A 21,986-nucleotide genomic window follows, 5' to 3' on the forward strand; every position below is an offset into this window, starting at 1 on the left:
TCAGTGAAGGACGGCTCATTTTGTTTTATCTTGAAATACAAGAAAGAGTGTCACAGATATTATACGTGAGTTGGGGTGGCAATCATTAAAACAAAGGCATTTTTCATAGTGGTGAGACCTTTTCATGAAGTTTCAATCATAAACATCCCCACTTGGCCCTTCTGTACCGACAGTAGCATTATTGTTATATAGCAGTGTCTATGGTCTAGCAAGTTACTGTTTGGTGATGGCTCTGTTAACAAATTACTTATGCTGTGCTTTGGCATGTTTATGTCAACATACAGAGTTTTTAGTGTTCACACTGTCAAACGTACATCAACTGGGAACAGCATAACTCCATTGCTACTTGGTTTGCGCATTACCTCAGTTGCACTATTGTTCCTTTGAGCCTGATCTTTAGTATCTATTGCAGCCATAAATTATCACTAAATTGGATTTCTCTTTTTTGCTGAACTGATATGAGTGTGTTTAGCTGCCAGGAAATCTAACCCAAACATACCTTCATAGTTTTTTTTTCTTTGTTCCTGTCATCCATATTTTTTCACCGTATTCATCTTGGCCTATCACGAAATCAATCATAACTTCTCCATAACTATGTACCTGGATGTCATTTAACCCTTTAATTGTACAACATAACTGCCACCAGCTTTCTTCCAAGACTACATGGAACCCACATCCAAGAAATCTGATCACGTGTCGATTAGGAAACATATATGTTGCCCATGGTAAATCATGTTAATCAGCATACCTTTGAAACTGTCAACAGGAAAACTCACAGTAACTATAGCTTCTTGGGGGCATAAGTAGTGGTGGCTCTTCCATCCCCTGTCATTTTAACATACTCCTCTCAAAGCTCGCCGCTCTTGTCCTTATGTTGCTCTAACAGTTTCACACCGAGTCCTTCCATTCCACAGGAGAAACATTGACCCTCTCCTACAAGAAGTTTTCCTTAGTTGCATGTTCTCATGATAGCTGGTTCCAGAGTAAACTCTGAACAAATTACAATCTGGGTTGTAATTGATTTGAAATCTCCACAGCTCTTCAATAAATCAAACTACCATTTGTATTGCTTCTTCAAATGTCTTTTAATGTATCAGTCTAACTGCCTGGCCCAATTCAACCTGCAGCCCATTGAGAAATGTATGTAATTTTTTTGCCTACCTTCAAACAACTCTGCCTTACTGTGTGAATGAGAAAAAGTTAGTAATAACTCCTCTAATGCAATCTGCAAAATGCTCAGTGGAGTCTCTATCCAAAATACACATGCTGTGGAATTTCTCCCTGTAAAACAATGCACTGTTGTGCAAGCGACTGTTTAAGTTCATTGTAGGTAGTTGCAATGACTGCAAGTGGCATCACGCATGATGAAACAGAGTGCATCATCTTGGATTTGCAGATTTCCCACATCTATTTTGTCTGAGTTGCTCTCCAGGATTCCGAAGCTGCTGCATTCTCCAGTTCATTAAAATACTTTTGAAAGATGTTTGCATCAGCTCTGTGCTAGTTCTACATTCGGATGTCATACACAGACTTCTGCAAATAGTACTGACAACTGCTATACCTCTTGGAAGACTGTAGATTTTCTTCCCTCTTCAGAAGTAGTGATTTGTAAAGGAGCACCGAGGACCCCATACCTAACAACATTTTATAAGAGATCTCATTTAGGATGAGCGGTAGTGGAGTGTGGGGTCATAAAAGGTGAGCAAGTGATTGATGCTAATAGCAATAGTCAAGTTAATTGAACATGACATTATTCTTACCGTGATATATACATACACAAAAGGGGTCAAGGTTTTGGCTGCCTGCCAACTTGAATACGGCACTGACGTCACTGGTGGTGACAACAACACAACAGACAGCTTTGATTCACCATGGACAGTTTTTATTTGCTACCAGCGGCCACATGTGGAGTCAGTTATAGTGGGAATCTGCTTGCTGAGTGCTCCGAGATGAATGCTCTCGCACCTTACTTACGTGAGCTCTTACTCTACATTATTTGCTGCATTATCTATCTAGCACAATTCACATTAGTTACTCATTTACTTGCAAAATGTCATCTGTGCTAAAAGGGAAAGGGAAACAATACTTTGAAAATAAAATAATGCTAATATTGCTTTAACATTAATTTATTGATAATAACATTTTTTTAAAATTAATAACTGAACATATTGCCTACTTTGGTAAAAGAGGCACAACATCAGCCAGCGTGTTTACATAATAATTGGGAACACAGCCCAAAATTTCTTTGTCATCAGACTTCTCCCATTGCTCAATGTCCACTAGGGATGACACTCCTGTGAGTACCATTAAAGTTTTGAAGCCACAGCGTGTTCCAAGAAGAATGTCTGTGTTTCCTCTGTAACAGGTTTCATAACACAAATAATGTTTACAATGATCCTTTTTTTTGTATAATATAAACAACATAAAGAAATAGTAGCTCTCTCTCTTTTCACATTAATGATAATGATATCATTACACACCCACAAGTTTACTCCATAAGCTTTACTTCATAAGCATTAACGAGTACTATGAGAACCCACACAGTTAAATAGTTTCCCTGTGCAGCTTCGAAGATAGTCTATGATGATTTACAATTTTACATGTCCCGAAATTGTGTTGTTTTTTAAACATAAAGTGAAATATTTTATCGCAGATGATGACACACACACTGGAGCAAAAAATATTTATCGCAGATGACAACACACGTAGTGGAGCAATATGTTTGTAAAAAAATATTTTACCAATTCATTACTACACTGTGATTTATTAAACAAAACTAGAAGGCACAAAACTATTAGACACAAAAAGATGAATTTTATAGTCAAACGCCTTACACTTCGTATGACACAGACTTCCTTGTACCCGCAAACAAGGTGATATTAAGAAGTTCACATAATTACAAAGAAAGAAACACGCTATGTCCCTTTAGTTTATTACAGTTACAAATTACGTATTTTTTAACAAATTAATATGGGTAGATGCATAACCGAAGAAAGACTGTCAACTGTCTTTATTTCCAGGCAAAAATCATAGGAATGAAAGTAAGTTTACAATGAAGGAAGCTAGCCTACAAAATGCTACCAAAGTTGACATATACCTGTAAACTGAAGCATGTGAGCGCTAAAGTGTGTCAGCTTTGTATTAGTAGTTAAGATTCCAACAGTCAGTTACCTGTTAGAACAATGCTAACTCTATTCTTATGTTTCATACTTTCAACAAAATGTAGAAAGCTCAGTAAAAAAATGGTAAATTTTTCGCTGTAGGTGTAGTATTTGGTGATGCACTTTTCCAGCCCTTGGAAGTGTTGCATAAGTATGATGCATCAAGTTCTGCAAGTACTTTTGGCAATGGCAGAGTAACTTTTGAGCCAGTCTACCTTGCTGCTTACCACATGAATACTAACAGTATTATAGGTTTCGTGCCTAAAGAGGAATAACAGTGTTATGTAGCCATTCAAAATTATAGCAGAAGACTTATAAAGTCTTTTACTTCTAGGCTCTATGTAAGTGAAGGCTATGCCTTCCCACAGTGTCTCAAAAATATGATGACCACTGATTTGCAATGTCAATGGGACAACAATGTTATTGTGCAGAAATTGGCAAATACATAATGGGAGAATCACATTTTCTTGGGGTAGAATAAAGTATACTGCCTCAATCTTCCAATAAATAACAAGAATGTGTGTGTGTCTGATTGAAGTCAAAAGTCACCATAACAGTTATCTCATCACGTTATGTTGACCTGACCACCGTCATAAAAAAAAGCTACAAAATCATCCAAATACATTACCAGACATTAAAACTGCAACCCCATGAAGAGGGCATGCAACAATGTGAAACTGCATAAGTGAACTATATACTGAATATGCAAATGTTTTACATCTCAGCACTAATGCAGAAAGTGGGTAGAAGTAAAGCCATCAACATTCAATATACAAGGTGTCCCTCCTATGAGTTCTCAGACACATTTTCTCTCATGTTTGGACAGATATTCGCAATGTGTAACTGGACTTAGCCCATACAAATACTGCTCATCATGTCTTTCATGCAACACCCAGTGTTGACAAAAAGCATCAGTTTGTTTCCTGTTGCAAATAAAATTACTTTTAAAGTGGAATTTTAAATGACCATTCGATACAGCAGTCCCAAATGAGTCTAATATGACACCTGCTTTATTGGTATGTATTATCAGGGGCAGTAGAACATGACAAATAACCAGTACCCCTCCAATGACGGTACCTTCCTGACTGCTACAATCACACAACAGCGCTGTTCAGTCACTGATGTAGTACTGGTTATTCTCTACATTTTAGTCCCCCTGTTAATATACACTGATAAAACAAATATGGGACTCCTCTAATAAATGGGCCTGTAAAATTGCACTTTAAAAATAATTTTGGTTGGTTGGTTGGTTTTGGGGAAGGAGACCAGACAGCGTGGTCATCGGTCTCATCGGATTAGGGAAGGATGGGGAAGGAAGTCGGCCGTGCCCTTTCAGAGGAACCATCCCGGCATTTGCCTGGAGTGATTTAGGGAAATCACGGAAAACCTAAATCAGGATGGCCGGACGCGGGATTGAACCGTCGTCCTCCCGAATGCGAGTCCAGTGTCTTACCACTGCGCCACCTCGCTCGGTAAAAATAATTTTGTTTGTAACAGGAAACAAATAGATGCTTCCCACTCATACTGGGTGTTGTTTGAATGATGTGATGAATCACATTTGTTTGAGCTGACTAACTACACACTGCAAACACTAAATTGTAAATATGTGCCAAAATATCAGAGAAAATATGCCTGTCAACTCTTAGGGGGGATGCCTGCTACAAGGAGATTAAACAGTGGGTTTCTCATTCATAATTTGGATTAGAGTGTGGATTGCTGTCGATAAGATTACATTTTGCCTTATGTAAGAAGAAAATTTTACTGGCATACACTGGAACTTAACAGCAGTAGGACTATGGCCTGTAGATATGGTGCTTTATCATTTCACAATATTGCTGCTCACATGCAGGACATCAATGGCCCACACAACTGGCATTGAAGAGGACAGACATATCTGCTTGGCTGTGCACGAATATACATCCACGTCAAGCACCTTGAGTCAGGAAATGGACATGTTTACTGCAACACAAATATCCACACAGACAATATGACAATGTCTAAAGGGCCCCAGTCATCTTCTGAAAGTCCGAGTGTATAAGTACAATTTTGTTAACTGTTATCCTTTGTGGTACTGCAATTTCAAGGACTAGCAATGTGTATTTTGTGGCTGTCAAGTAGAGTGTTGACCTGCAAGTCATCCTCAAGCCATGTAACCAGTTCTTGTAGTGCTGATGTTGGAGGATGAGGTTAAACACAAATTGAAAAGGATTGTGAAATAGTGTATTACAAGTTCATCAGCAGTATGACACTCAAAACTCACCGTGACAGTCCCCTGTCCCTGTGGTGGCAGCAATAAAGTTATAGCAAGCTGCTGACAATAAGCAGCATGCTCAATATTCCTGGCATGAAGTTACTTCCCACCTCCTCAATATCGACACCACTGAGCAGTCCTCAGTTTTTGCACCAAATGTCCACATCATGCCACTGTTAAAGTCAGAACTGGTAATATAAACTAATTGTAAGCTTTCTTTTTTAGGAAGATAGGAAGCTTTATTTTAAAAAACCTATTTAGTTTTCCATAAGCATCCCAAGAAATTTTTACTTTGCTATTTATTTCTTTTACTGATTGTACAGTAAGCAGTGCAGTATTGGGAACATCAGCAAAATTTCTTGGTTTGGGAATATTGGAATAAATGTGTTTTTTCATGGAATGATACATAATTTTTAATGACTTTCGAAACATGTTGGATAAAGTTCAGTGATATAATATTTTTAAGGATTCGCAGTGCAATACTTGAAAAAATTTTCTAATCCAAATGTCAAGGTAGGCCACAAAATTCTTTTTCTCTTTTCCACTGAAGCTGTAAATATTGCTGAACGGGTTTCAGTCTGACACAGAAACAGCGCACACTAGTCACTATTACTGAGTGTGGATACTAGTCTCTATCTCTCTCTCTCTCTCTCTCTCTCTCTCTCTCTCTCTCTCTCTCTCTCTCTCTCTCTCTCTCTCTCCAGCTTGTATTAGAAAAATTAATAGCAAGAATTTGCAAAAATCTTGATAAAAGTGACTGGTACAATAAGCAGGGTTGATGGAAAAGACTGGTAGAATGACACTGGAAAGTGTTCTAGCACATTTTTAAAGATTTCCCAAAAAACAGTTTATGTGCGCTAGCAATTGGTCTAATCGAGCAGCTTTTAAACGCTAAATCTTTTCCTTATCATCCTCCATCACTAGTTGCATGAAGGTGATGTCGAGCAGTTTATCTTGTTTTCTAAGACTGGATGAACCTTTTTTGAGGAAGATATTTCTTACCAATAAAATTACATTCATAAACGATGTATACATAAAATTTACGCAGTGAGTATTATTAGGCTGTGACAAGTTGAATTTCAGGGACATTATCAACAGACCATAGTTTACTGAAAGACACTAGCTGATCTCCAATATGTTCACAACCAGCAGTTATTTTGCTTCAGCATCAAAGCTGATACTGCATAAAACATACCTAGAGGGACAGACAGGTCATTGTGGCATTATTATGTGGCCAAAATGGTCTCTTGATGCCGTATCAATAGAGGTTTTTACTTTGGGGAACTAGGAAATAAATAGTGCTCCAAATATACACGATGACACTATTGAAACCCATGGCCACATTCAGACAGAAACTTGTTCTTCACTCTCTGCGTACAGACAATAAATCGTTTGTGTTATTATAAACTGTTACTAACCCCATATTATTTTTCTGCTACTTTTTGTGTGTTGCTATATCGAATTACTGAAATCACATTGAAACAACAATGTATGAGGTTGTTATGCTGGAATAAAACATATTTTGGAAGTTTGTAGGCGTGTTTGTCACTGTTTTCCCACTTGGAGGAACTGAAGTGTTTAGTTAACTTGTTCAAACAATCCATGAAATTCAATTCTACTTCAAAAATAAATGAAATGTAGTGCATTATTTTAACACACAAAAAAAGCTACACCTAGAGCTGGAATCAAACTTGTGAATTTGAGTATTCTGATGCAAAACCCTGTCTACTTCAATTGCAGGCCAACAATCAACACAGCATTGAACAATGATACGTTTTGTGGATGTGATTACAATGTTGGCAAACTGCCACCCTCTGACATCCATTTTCTCTACAGTGGTCTACTTCTGTACAGCTGAATCTTAATGATTACAGGGTGCAAAAAGTGGGTTTGTCTTGTGATACTGTGGAAAAAATCCATGACACTTTCATCAAAATTCATAACCATTCACTATGTGATTAAAAGTATCTGGAAACCTACAAGTGGACATTAATATGGGGTGTGTCCACTCTTTGCCTTTATGATGGCTTAAACTCTGTTGGACACACTTTCAATGAGGTGTCTGAATGTCAGTGGAGGAATGGCAGTCCATCCTTCCTAAAGAGCTGAAACCAGAGAAGGTAGCTAGTGATGTTAGACACTGGAATCCAAAGTGACGTCAAAATTCTAATTCACCCCAAAAAAGTTTCACTTAGTTCAGATTGAGATCCTGGGCATGCCAGTCCATTTCATGAATGTTACCGTCCACAAAACACTGTCTCACAGATCTGCTGCTTCTTGATAGGGTGCACTGTCATGCTGATACAAACAGTTATCATCTGTGAACTGTTCCTTAACTATATGCAGCACACAATGCTCCTATATTTAGGATTTTCTTAAACACAATAAGGGGTATACACCCTAGCCATGGAAAACACCCCCCATATTGTAACACAACCTTGTAGCTATGTCTTTATTGGCACTAAACATGATGGTGTTTTCCAAGCATTCACCAAACACAAATCACTTGTTTCCAGTCATCCACTATCCAGTGGCATCTATCTTTGCACCATATCAAGCAGTGCTTAGCATAGACTACAGAAAGGTGTGACTTATGAGGAGCTCCCCACTGTTCAGCTGGACTCCTGGTAACACTTTGGAATTCCTTCTGCTGATTTCATATGATTTTAATGTCCCTGATGGATCTGTTACTCAGGTGATACCCAATGTCTAGTTGACATCTGAAGTCACTGAGCTCTCCTGACCAACCATTCTGCTGTTACTGGTTCTCTACTGACAACACAATATACTCCACCTCCTTTTATATTGGGGGGTCTGCCTCTCATGACATCTAGTTGTCAATTTTGCATTAAATACAAGTGTCCACACACTTTACTCAGAGAGTGTGTTATATCAACTAAACAAACCTCTGCCTCCTTTAGAACTAATGACAAATACAGGGAGTTTCGTTAAGAAGCACTTACCTGTCACCAATCATTAGCGTTCTTTGAGGATTTATGTTGTGCTTCTTGATAAGGTAATCTCTGATGTAGTCTCCAGGCTTTCCAATGACTTTTGGTTTACGTCCTGCGCAGCATTCTACTGCTGCTACTATACAGCCAGCACCTACGAATTACGGCCACTTTTAATAAGGGATGCTAGTTTTTTTCTTAATTCTTATAAAACAGTTCTTTTGTCCCACTCAGTTACACTACCATAACGAAATATCTGCTAGAACTGTGAAGATATACTGTAAATGCTGCAACTGAAACAACAAAGTGAACAAGGAAAGCACGAAATAAGCTGAATTGATATTTAATATATCGTGCATAGAAAGATCATTACAAGTGAGGCACTAGCTCAGTTCTAAAGCATTGGGGGGAAAAACAGTAAAAATATTTAAATTTAATATTTTAGAGAAACCCCAGAAGAACTGAACCAATTTCACCAGATAATGATTGGAACCCTGCTCCTTTTAAATAAGCATCTGAAACCTTTAAGCATTGAGCATTTTACGCAACTTATAAAGAAAGCATAGCAGAAGACTGGTATCAGCAACACACATCCATAAATGAACTCAGAATGTATAAACTTACCCCTGCTCCAATCAACACGCACATACTACACCACTGAGTGGACTTAAAAAGCACATATTTACTGTTAAGTACATCAAAGATAGTAATATGATTTACATCTCCTACCACTTGCATGGTTACAGGTATACTAGGATCTTTCCTCCAGAAAGTACAGCTCTTGTAGACACAATGAACTGTACTCATACTGTCAAACAATCTTTGGAACTTCCTTCGTGACCATGACAAAGTACTTGAAATTTATAAGGGCCATTCAAAAAGAAACAAGCAGGAGGCATAATTACAGAAACCATTACCTGTATGTTAGAAGTATTAACCCTGGCTATTGAGGCACTTGATACAAGGCAGTGAATGGCTGTCTCATAAAATTCCCGGAGCTGCGATGTTAAACACTTCTGCAAGTACAGCTGGACGTTGTCATTCGAAATGAATCGTTTGCCCTTCAGAGCCTTTTTAAGGGGACCAAAAATGGTGTAATCACAGGGAGAGAGGTCCGGACTGTATGGAGGGTGGCTGAGAACCTCCAAATTGAATTTATGCAGGAGTGCCGCGACTGTTTTGGCCATATGAGACTTTGCATCATCGTGAAGCAGAATGACCCCATGGGTGAGATTGCCTGGAAGTTCTGACTGAATTGCTTGGCAAAGGGGTGGTCAAGCTTTGTGAGTAATGCTGGGCATTCAGTGTTGTCCCGTGCTGCAGGAAGTGAATCAGAAGGGGGCCATGTGGGTTAAAGAAGAACATCATCATAACCTTTCCTGCACTCATATGGATGATGACGTCCAGCTGTACGTGCGGAACTGGTTAACATCGTAGCCTCAAGAACTTTATGAGACAGCCATTCACAGCCTTGTGTCATAGTGGGACAAGTGTCTCAACAGCCAGGATCAATAAATTTAACATAAGGTACTGGTTTCTGTAATTATGTCTCCAGCTCATTTCTTTTTGAATGCTCCTTATATTTGTCCAACTTCATTTGTTGCAACCTAGCTGAGAGGTTGTACAATCAGACACAATTTCTTCCCTGCATCAAATATTGGGGCCACAACACCATTCAAAATTTCTTTGGCACTGTTGTCCCAGCACATCATTTAACCTTTGTGAAGAGCAACTTCTTCCTGCAGTACATACATTTTGTTGTAAAACAAAGTACATAATTCTGCCCATGTAATAGGCACGTAAAAAGGCAGATCTAACCATGTTATCACTGATGACACTTTACTATAAATCTTTTCTGGTGACAATACACTTGGCCAAAATGAAGGTCTTCAAATTCCCGCTGGTGACAGTTGTGAAGACTTCTTATATCATAATGAAAATCTGAGCAAGTAGGGGGACATTCAGACTACTGGAATAGGAGCATGAGCTTTAACATGCAACCAAAATATTGTTTGTCTTGTACAATAATCTACTTTCAAAGCATGGACCTTTTGCACACATTAGGGATGCAATCCAAGTTATGGCTTTGCTGCTCGTTGAAGATGTTTTGAAATGGTGGAGCACCTTTCTGTCCAATTGCAAAGACCTCTAGCTCCTTCATTAACCTATATATGCCTTTTTCGGATGTAAGTTAAGTGCATTTGTTTCACCAAGATGGTAGTTCACACTACTGTCTCAGTGAAAGAATGTTGACCTGCGAGGGGAGGCCACGACGTTCGGATCATAGATTTATTTTAAAAATTGCACAAGTTTAGTAGTTCATCAGGACAACATGATGTGCAAGTAGTATGGCATACTGCTTAGGCAATTTCGAGAAAATCGCAAGAGAAGTTTTAGGCATCAATGACAGACCAGTGTGTTGCAACCCTGAACACAAGATGGTGGCAGTCATGTGGTTAGTGTTCGAGCTCCATAATTAGTGGACCTCAGGCTCTAACCCTGCTAATGGGATTCCCCCCCAACACTAATCATGTTATTTCCTACACATTACATCTGAAAGGTAATATGATGACGATACATGTGTATTTGCACAAACTTTTATCAAATTTACAATGTTATTTGACTGTTTACTAATTTTTATTATTACAACAAATGTTATGAGAGTTTTATTTCTACAGGCAAGTTAAAAACTTTATCAAGCACCTTCAAAGTTCTTTATATTAAATTGACAAGAACAAGAAATTGCTTCTGAAAATGCGATTAAAATATATTCAATCGTAAATCGCCAACTTTTGGCTCCAATATTTATGAAAATGTTAGGTAATTTATGGATTGCATCCAAACTGTTCAAAGAGAGAGAAATTTTCCATAATGTCAATGAGCCCTGTTTTTCCTTAGAAACTCTGAAGATTCCTTGTGTATATAGGAAAAGTAGATTCATTTGATGTAGTAGATGCCGTTTTAATTTATATTTTCCATGTGTGTATGGAAAATATCGTCCTGCAACTTGTAATGTACAAAGCACATCTGATGATCAGTCATACCTACCCTAATATTGTAGAATATTGTTACTCATTGTATTATTGAATAAAGTTATTTACATCTTTATTTATAGATGTTTGACTTGGTCTTTCTAAGTCTATCCCTCGTTCCTGAAACGGGTGTATGCATGTGGAAGCATGCAGGTGCAAAGCAGTTCTTGCTACACCATCCGCTGACAGATATAATGAAGTTTGGAGATCACAACAGGCATACATTTTCAGGAAAACTTCATGCATTTGCTTGTTTACTTATCAATAATTATAAATACAATATTTATTGTGATGATAAAATTTAGCAAATACATGTATATTTTCATCAAGTTACCTTTCAAATGTAATATGTATGAAATAATATAATTAGTATTGGGAAAAAAGCATGGGCAGTGTTCAATCCAGCAATCCACTGATTATTGAGCTTGAATGTTAACCACACGACTGTCATTTGCTTAGGGTCACACCACTGACCCATACAACTTCTGTTGCGATTTTCTTGAAATCGCATAAGTAGAACGCCTTAGTACATGTATATTATGTTGTCCCAATGGACTACCAAAAGTGTACATAATCTGAAGTAAATCCTTGATCCAAACATCATGGTCACCCCTTGTTAATATACTTTGCCATTTAAACTAAAATGTTAGGGCATTTACTTTTCACATAAGATCTGTTAAACATCAACCCATTTCCACCACTATATTAATCTGTATGCATTATACCATTCCTGAACAGCACGATCAGGTCATTAACATGGATCCAATGTAGCATAAGGTGCTTAAGGTCAAACCTCAAAACTAATTAATTTAATATTTTATTTTTATAAAATATATTTATTATCTTGCTGAAGCATGGCTAACAGCTTTTTAGCTGAGCATAGTACCTTCAGATCATTTTATTTAAAAAATTAACTAAGGAAGGTCACCACTCTAAAATGGAGATTGAGCAATGACATACAGCAACTAACACACTACCATAATAGCTACCTCAACTCTTTTTGCAACACATACTGATTTCTTACCTGACTATAGTCAGCAACCATAGAGGGCTGAGTGGGATACAATAGCATCCACCAATCACACCCACTAAATTGGTGATCCCTTGATGCCTCAGAACATGTCCTACCAACCGATCCCTTCTTCTAGTCAAGTTGTGCCACAAATTTCTCACTCCCCAATTCTATTCAATACCTCCTCGTTAGTTATGTGGTCTACCCATCTAATCTTCAGCATTCTTCTGTAGCACTACATTGCGAAAGTTTCCATTCTCTTCTTGTCTAAACTATTTATCGTCCATGTTTCACTTCCATACATGACTACACTTCACACAAAACTTTCAGAAACGACTCCCTGACATTTAAATCTATACTCGATGTTAACAAATTTCTCTTCTTCGGAAATGCTTCCCTTGCCATTGCCAGTCTACATTTTATATCCTCTCTACTTTGACCATCATCAGTTACTTAGCTCCCCAAATAGAAAAACTCATCTACTACTATAAGTGTCTCATTTCCTAATCTAATTCCCTCAGCATCACCCAATTTAATTCAACTACATTCCAATATCCTCGTTTTGCTTTTGTTGATGTTCATCTTATATCCTCCTTTCAAGACACTGTCCATTCCGTTCAACTGCTCTTCCAGGTCCTTTGCTGTGTGTGACAGAATTACAATTTCATCAGCAAACCTCAAAGTTTTTATTTCTTCTCCATGGATTTTAATTCATACTCTGAATTTTTCTTTGGTTTCCTTTACTGCTTGCTCAATATACAGATTGAATAGGCTACAACCCTCTCTCTCTCTCTTTCCAACCACTGCTTCCCTTTCATACCCCTCGACTCATATAACTGCCATCTACTTTCTGTACAAATTGTAAATAACCTTTTGCTCCCTGTATTTTACCCCTGCCACCTTCAGAATTTGAAAGAGAGCAGTCCAGTCAACATTGTCAAAAGCTTTCTCTAAGTCTAGAAATGTAGGTTTGCCTTTCTTTAATCTATCATCTGAGATAAGTCGTAGGGTGAGTACTGCCTCACGTATTCCAACATCTCTATGAAATCCAAACTGATCTTCCCCCAAGATCAGCTCCTACCAGTTTTTCCTTTCGTCTGTAAAGAATCCATGTTAGTATTTTGCAACCGTTACTTACTAAACTGATAGTTTGGTAATTTTCACACCTGTCAACACCTGCTGTCTTTGGGATTGGAATTATATTCTTCTTGAATTCTGAGGGTATTTTGCCTGTCTCATACATCTTGCTTACCAGATGGAACAGTCTTGTCATGGCTGGCTCTCCCAAGGCTATCAGTAGTTCTAATGGAATGTTGTCTACTCCCGGGGCCTTGTTTCGACTTAGATCTTTCTGTGATCTGTCAAACACTTCATGCTGTATCATATCTCCCATTTAATCTTCATCTACATGCTCTTCCACTTCCATAATATTGTCCTCAAGTACATCGCCCTTGTATAGACCCTCTATATACTCCTTCCACCATTCTGCTTTCCCGTCTTGGCTTACAACTGGTTTTCCATATGAGCTCTTGATATTCATACTGGTGGTTCTCTTTTCTCCAAAGGTATCTTTAATTTTCCTGTAGGCAGTATATATCCTACCCCCAGTGATATATGCCTCTACATCCTTACATTTGTCCTCTAGCCATCCCTGCTTAGCCATTTTGCACTTCCTGTCAATCTCATTTCCGAGACATTTATATTCCTTTTTGCCTGCCTCATTTACTACATTTTTATATTTTTTCTTTTCATCATTTAAATTCAATATTTTTTCCGTTACCCAAGGATTTCTACTAGCCCTCATTTTTTTTTTACCTACTTGATCCTCTGCTGCCTTCACTATTTTATTTCTCGGAGCTACCCGTCTTCATCTACTGTACTTCTTAGCCCAATTCTTGTCAATTGTTACCTAATGCTCTCCCTGAAACACTCTACAACCTCTGGTTCTGCCAGTTTATCCAGGTCCCATCCCCTTAAATTCCCACCTTTTTGCAGTTTCTTCAGTTTTAATCTACAGTTGATAACCAACAGATTGTGGTCAGAGTCCACATCTGCCTCTGGAAATGTCTTACAATTTAAAACCTGGTTCCTAAATCTCTGTCTTATCATTATATAATCTACACTCCTGGAAATTGAAATAAGAACACCGTGAATTCATTGTCCCAGGAAGGGGAAACTTTATTGACACATTCCTGGGGGTCAGATACATCACATGATCACACTGACAGAACCACAGGCACATAGACACAGGCAACAGAGCATGCACAATGTCGGCACTAGTACAGTGTATATCCACCTTTCGCAGCAATGCAGGCTGCTATTCTCCCATGGAGACAATCGTAGAGATGCTGGATGTAGTCCTGTGGAACGGCTTGCCATGCCATTTCCACCTGGCGCCTCAGTTGGACCAGCGTTCGTGCTGGACGTGCAGACCGCGTGAGACAACGCTTCATCCAGTCCCAAACATGCTCAATGGGGGACAGATCCGGAGATCTTGCTGGCCAGGGTAGTTGACTTACACCTTCTAGAGCACGTTGGGTGGCACAGGATACATGCGGACGTGCATTGTCCTGTTGGAACAGCAAGTTCCCTTGCCGGTCTAGGAATGGTGGAACGATGGGTTCGATGACGGTTTGGATGTACCGTGCACTATTCAGTGTCCCCTCGACGATCACCAGCGGTGTACGGCCAGTGTAGGAGATCGCTCCCCACACCATGATGCCGGGTGTTGTCCCTGTGTGCCTCGGTCGTATGCAATCCTGATTGTGGCGCTCACCTGCACGGCGCCAAACACGCATACGACCATCATTGGCACCAAGGCAGAAGCGACTCTCATCGCTGAAGACGACACGTCTCCATTCGTCCCTCCATTCACGCCTGTCGCGACACCACTGGAGGCGGGCTGCACGATGTTGGGGCGTGAGCGGAAGACGGCCTAACGGTGTGCGGGACCGTAGCCCAGCTTCATGAAGACGGTTGCGAATGGTCCTCGCCGATACCCCAGGAGCAACAGTGTCCCTAATTTGCTGGGAAGTGGCGGTGCGGTCCCCTACGGCACTGCGTAGGATCCTACGGTCTTGGCGTGCATCCGTGCGTCGCTGCGGTCCGGTCCCAGGTCGACGGGCACGTGCACCTTGCGCCGACCACTGGTGACAACATCGATGTACTGTGGAGACCTCATGCCCCACGTGTTGAGCAATTCGGCGGTACGTCCACCCGGCCTCCCGTATGCCCACTATACGCCCTCGCTCAAAGTCCGTCAACTGCACATACAGTTCACGTCCACGCTGTCGCGGCATGCTACCAGTGTTAAAGACTGCGATGGAGCTCCGTATGCCACGGCAAACTGGCTGACACTGACGGCGGCGGTGCACAAATGCTGCGCAGTTAGCGCCATTCGACGGCCAACACCGCGGTTCCTGGTGTGTCCGCTGTGCCGTGCGTGTGATCATTGCTTGTACAGCCCTCTCGCAGTGTCCGGAGCAAGTATGGTGGGTCTGACACACCGGTGTCAATGTGTTCTTTTTTCCATTTCCAGGAGTGTATCTGAAACCTTCCAGTATCTCCAGGCCTCTTCCATGTATACAACCTTCTTTCATGATTCTTGAACCAAGTGTTAGCTATGATTAAGTTATGCTCTGTGCAAAATTTTACCAGGCGGCTTCCTCTTTCATGCCTGAGGACATATAGAGCCAAATTTACATAATTTATAAACTGATGAGGCACGTAACTTTTCTTCCTTAGGCTAAGCAACAATTGTACAGAAAGGAGGAGCCTCTGGTCACAAATTTAAAATGAAATAAACCTGCCAAATCATGAAAACAGTGGTCCCCATACATAAAAGAAGCAGGAATAGCTATTTCTATAGATGTCAATTATTAAAATTCATCTCAATCGACATACAGCAATAGAGTAACTAGCAAATAATGTAAATAAAGCTGTTACAAGAATGAATATATTATTCAATTTTATTTTGTTGGTGTCAGTAATATTGTATTATAATATGTTTATATGTTCCCTTACTACACTTTGTCCACTATTCAGCTTAGTATTATATTTGAAATTTTACAAATTACAGATTTTTAACATAATTTTTTTGGTTAATAGTACAAAATATATTTTGGAGAGGTTTTTTCTCTTTGTAGTCATCTTTTAGCTTTACAGCACTTTGCTGCTAATCACATTTTGCACACAAGATTCCTATTTTATGTGCACATTTTCTATACTTTTATAGAGGTCATTGATGGTACTGTTTCTGCAGAGGCCTATGTGGCACTTCTTTCTCAGCTTTTGTGCTCCAACTTCATGTTCTGCCAGCTGTGCTCCCACAATGTTTCTTCCTTGAAGTACTTCCTTTCTACCAAAAGCTCTGTAACTGTGCTGCTTACCTCATCCAAAATGTCATTTGATCGATCATTAAATCTTTACTTTGCCCTGTCATACACAGTAACAACTTCTTTGTTTGCTTTCACTTCACGATGCAAAGTGCTTAGAAGAATAAAACTTTCAGAATGAGATTTTCACTCTGCAGCGGAGTGTGCGCTGATATGAAACTTCTTGGCAGATTAAAACTGTGTGCCCGACCGAGTCTCGAACTCAGGACCTTTGCCTTTCGCGGTAGAGCACTTGTCCGCGAAAGGCAAAGGTCCCGAGTTCGAGTCTCGGTCGGGCACATAGTTTTAATCTGCCAGGACGTTTCAATAAAACTTTTGTTTTCTTTCCATGATGTACAGGCAAGGTGCAGTCCCTGTTGCCCATCAGTGACAGGACACTGGTGAAATATATTTTGGTGCTGCACTTCTTCACCTCATCAGAGTTCTTCAGAGTTCTTTTAACAGACGTGGTTTACTGTCTTACTTCTCCTGTATCTTGTTAGCTGGATGAAGAGACATAAAGAAGTTGTCTATCATCACATTTCTCCCTTGGTTTAGACAAGGCTCTATCTGGTGTAGGAGAATTTCCTCTCCTACAGGGTGAATTCCAGGATCCGTGTTCTTACTGAGGTATGGAAATCACTTCATACACACTTAGCCTCTATCTCAACAACAATTCAGAAACTGACACAACTCTTCTCTGGGTTACTGGGAACAAATTGGGTGAACCTGTATGATTTTTTACATTTCAGACATCAAAATTATTGGTAAACAGGTGTCAACTAACTTTGATTTTTCATTGAAACTTAACTAAGCATTGGTGCCATGTTGTTTTGTTGTTCAGTGTAGCTGACAATTCATTTTTAGTGTATTTATCACAAAAAAATATTGTATAGCACAGCATCCAGAGCAGAAATGAAGGAGGGATCATTTTGACCCTTTCTGCACTTTTAGTGTCAACTTGTTAGATATACAAGTTCTTAAGAATTTAAATTTGTGAAACGTATATCCTGGAGCTTCTTAAACAATTTATTTCTACCACTTTCAGAACACACATAATTAAAGTCTAAGAGAGAAAGAGAACAGTTAACATGCTTTGCTTATTTTTTTCAGCTATAATAATTAATAATATACATGTGGCTCAATGGTCTAGTGCAAATCTTTGAGTTGGACACCACTTCAGCAACTTGTGTGTCCCTAAACTACCCCAATTATCCAACTGTGAAAAGGTAATCTACACTTTGAAGTGGAATCCAAACCATATATGTCATTCTTGGTGGATCCTCATATCACTGAGAGGTGATGATTAGTTAAAAAAAAACGCACACTGAAAAATCCATGAACTGACTGGGATTCAATCCCAAATCTCTTATTTTCCAGGCACGTGCTTTACCATTAGACCACCAGGTCCAACTGTGATGTGCTATGGAGTTATAATTTAGTATAATTCATCTTCAAGAAATGAAGTTTTCATTCCCAATAAAAATAATACATGGTGCTTGCTCAAGATCACTCTAAGAGTTATGTTTAACTAGTTAGGTATTTTAACTGGAATACATCTGTATATAATGTCTCATACAATTTGTTATGAACAATCCATAACAATTGAAAACAAACAGTGATCTCTACAGCTAAAATAAGAGAAGAAAAATGGAATGACTGCATCTCAAATACTGGGAAATATGTTATTCTCAAAAATCTTTGCTCACTTACCTAATGGCATAAAATGCCTCACAGGTAACACAGCAAAATTCCATAACAAGCATTAAATTATGTTACACAATAGATAAACTGACTCACACCACTTCAATACAATATATCATTCAAATAGCCCACATATAATTAAACCAAATCAATTCTGCCCGTTCCAGAGTAAGGAGCAGAAAAGTAATATTGGAGTGGAAAAACTGAAACATGAACAAATAATTGTAACATCAATAACAAGAGATAGTTTACTTTTTGAATGGAGATGATGATCATTTTACAAAGCCTCTTAAGGAATGAATGAAGATCTATTGTTATATAAGCAAGAAAGAGTGAAAAGTATTTATTAAGAATGCTGAATGCACTAAAAAGCAAGGGGAACACAGGGTACAGTAACTAGTCCATGATACAAGCAAGTAGTAAACGACAGTTAGCAGTAACATTACTTCACTGATACATGGGTAAGAAATATTGATGATATATTTTTAAGAGTTTCTAAAGCAATCTTAATCTTTAGTAAAATATTGTTTAAATTGTCACAGAACTTAATGATATTCTAATAAGTTATGCTGAAAATCACAAAATATAGAATTCATTTGAGCACTTGCGAGATGAGAAATTGAGTAATGCCAAGCATAATACATATTTTTTAGTTATAAGATATGAGAGACCAACCTGGTATTACTATATTGCTTTTTGAAGGAAATTGCTGATCTGTATTTGTAGCTAGAAAAAGACAGTCTGGATTTTTGAGATATGAGCCTGCTTTTAGTATTTTGGGATAGCTGATCTGTTCATCAAATCCTACAATTACAGCTCCTACTTCTGGATCCAGCTTTATTTTGGAGCTAACTAGTGTTCCCATATCACACACCATAGGATCAGGCTGCAAAGCACAGATTTAGTCACATATGTATAAATTGAAGAAGAAGAAAAAAAAAAAAAAAAAAAAAAAACACAAATAGATATAGACACACATCTTTAGTGTTCCTGTAATCAAAAACTTTCACAATATTAAAGTCTTTCCTATGTTGTTGCTCAAGAACTGCCTGGAAAGCCTACTTTTATTGACAGATCTTACGATTTGACTGCTCTTTTGATTGGGAACATTTGTGAAATTAATTTCACTGAGACTGAAGACAGATCTTCCACACAAACATTTAATAGATAAAATATAAATATGTTAGTCAGAAAAAACTGTTAATGACAATGAAACTGGAAAGACTGATGAAAACTTATAGACATTAAGAAATATAAGTCATTCTTGGAGTTTACTCAACATGTATTATCCTTTCCTGCCCACCGATCCCACTACCAAGTGAAACCCAAACAAGGTGACACCATATCAGGCCACAGAAGCATCTGGCTCAGTCCTACTTGCAGGTGTGAATCAAGAAGTGATTTTGAACATTACTTAAAGGAACAAATCATGGGATTGTAAATGAGCAGTTAGGGCAATATTACAATCACAACAAGGGAAAGAGCTCAAATTCCATTTCTTAACTGCAACAAGATTTACAAAGCAATACAAACTGAATATTAAACACTGAAACTGAGAAGAAAGAGTAAAGTTCACAAGCTATCAAGCACCAATTACAAGTTATAAAAATTTAATTAATGAAGCTGCTATAAAGTTGTGATAAGTGCAAGAGAGAAGTGCTAGCAATGAGGGGCAACAGTGGAGCACAATGACACTTTACTTAGCCTCTAGTTCATAGAAGTCCAATGTGTTGTGCCGATGGAGGGTGCTGGTTGTCCACAAGCTCTTCTGTGATGAACACAGATACTACTTGTCGACCGCTCAGGATATCAACAAAAGTATGGTTGAGTGAACGTGCTGGATTCAATTTAAACTACTTGATCCCATCAAGAAAACAGCAGATTCACTGCCACCCTAATGTCCATACCTACAATAAGCTACCTCTTTCTTACCAGTGAGTCCTGAGGGAGCTCTACAGATCTGTTAGATTGCCATTACCTGGCTAGTCCTAACCCCAACTACCTCCCAGGAATGGCATATGCCTGAACTCCTTGTGTTCTCCTTCAAACCAAGGAGCTTCTCACACAACCACCACCCTTTCAGTGGCCACCAATAATTACACTTTGGAACACATTGGCTTAAAATTAATCTGTCCCAAACCCACTCCTGTGCAGTGGGAATAGTGTTAAGTAATTTCTGTCTCACTCTCGTCATGGACAAACAGAAAATCTGTATGCAGGTTTATTAAAAATTCTTATTTCTAGCTGACTTCCCTAATAAAATAAATTTAGAATCATAAACAGAATCAAAAAATTGTATTACGCTATCACATCTTTCAATACTGTGGTAGATATCATGTCATACTGTTACATAAATTGTATTAAGTACAAGCCATCAAACTGTCATACAAATGGTAAACACAGGGCCAGTTCGAGCAAATTTTTTCACCCATGAGACACTCCCATGTACGCTTTTGTCTATGTGAGTTTTCACTAGAAATTGTGATATGCAATGTACACAAATCATCCACTTGGGTGCCACTATCAGCTTGGCACCCCAAGTGACCGCTACTAATTTTGATACATCCAGCATAGAAATCTTACTGTTTCGGCACCTTTGGTGCCTCTCTCAGCTTAGGGCATCCAAAGTGGCAGCTCATGTCACTTGGGCTTTAAACTGGCCCTGGCTACATAAATACTGTAACAGTAAAGGGGGAAAAAACTTGCGCACACCCCTGGGAAATACTTTAAAAAAATGTGAGTACAATCAATTATCAAATATTTACAACTTTGACAGAAATCAAAGGGTTTATGTATGTTAATGAAAAGGAAGAAGATTAGGATTTAACATCAAACTGATGTAAGGGTCATTACAGATGGCTCAGCTAGAGAAGGGAGGCAGCTTTTGACAAAGGACTGTTAGAAGAACTGATCTAGCATTTTTCTATTTTGCTTTAAGCACACCACAGAAAACCCACACATGGTCAGCTGTTCAGAGAACAGTAATGCTTGCTTACAGCATATTACTCAATACAATGATTTCACATGTTCATGGAATCTCAATGAGTAAAATGAACTGTAAACTCCTCTACTACATAGAGTATAATTTCTCACTTCTTGTCTAAAATTATGAACATGTGGGTAAGTTCCTTCTTCAATACATGCACTGACTCATAAAGTTGAAAATATGTTGAAGTTCCACATGATACTCCTCCAGAACTACAATATTTTGATATGCTGATGATTTGTTAAAATGATACAGACCTCTATAAATGAGAATATTTGTGAAAATGTTATAACAAAAGGGAAAATTGTAATAAAAAAACCAAACATGAGAGAGATCTGAATTAATTTCCAATAAATAGTTTGTTCGTAATACTACGAATGAGACATGATTAATACATATGTGCTTCTGAGCTTTTTTTCATCTTTTTATTTTTTTTCCTTAAATAAACTGTAACTTTCTAAAAAATTTCAAAATTACATTGTGAAAATATGAATAGCCACAGGACGTTAACTGTCT

General features: G+C 38.5%; 1 protein-coding gene across 2 annotated transcripts in view; it reads right to left on the reverse strand.

Annotated features, from left to right (window-relative positions):
- Positions 1-2,110: 2,110 nt before the first annotated feature.
- LOC126253175 (glycerol-3-phosphate phosphatase) overlaps positions 2,111-21,986 on the reverse strand; it is a 72,103-nt gene continuing 52,227 nt past the window's right edge. For both annotated transcript variants that reach the window (XM_049954335.1, XM_049954334.1), the window contains 3 exons: positions 19,160-19,370; positions 8,376-8,517; positions 2,111-2,356 (listed from right to left, as the gene is read on the reverse strand). In XM_049954335.1, coding sequence (XP_049810292.1) covers positions 2,173-2,356; positions 8,376-8,517; positions 19,160-19,370 — 537 coding nt within the window. In that variant the 3' untranslated portion in view covers positions 2,111-2,172. The remainder of the gene's footprint in view (positions 2,357-8,375; positions 8,518-19,159; positions 19,371-21,986) is intronic.

The sequence above is a fragment of the Schistocerca nitens genome, chromosome 4, assembly GCF_023898315.1.
Source record: "Schistocerca nitens isolate TAMUIC-IGC-003100 chromosome 4, iqSchNite1.1, whole genome shotgun sequence".
NCBI lineage: Eukaryota > Metazoa > Arthropoda > Insecta > Orthoptera > Acrididae > Schistocerca > Schistocerca nitens.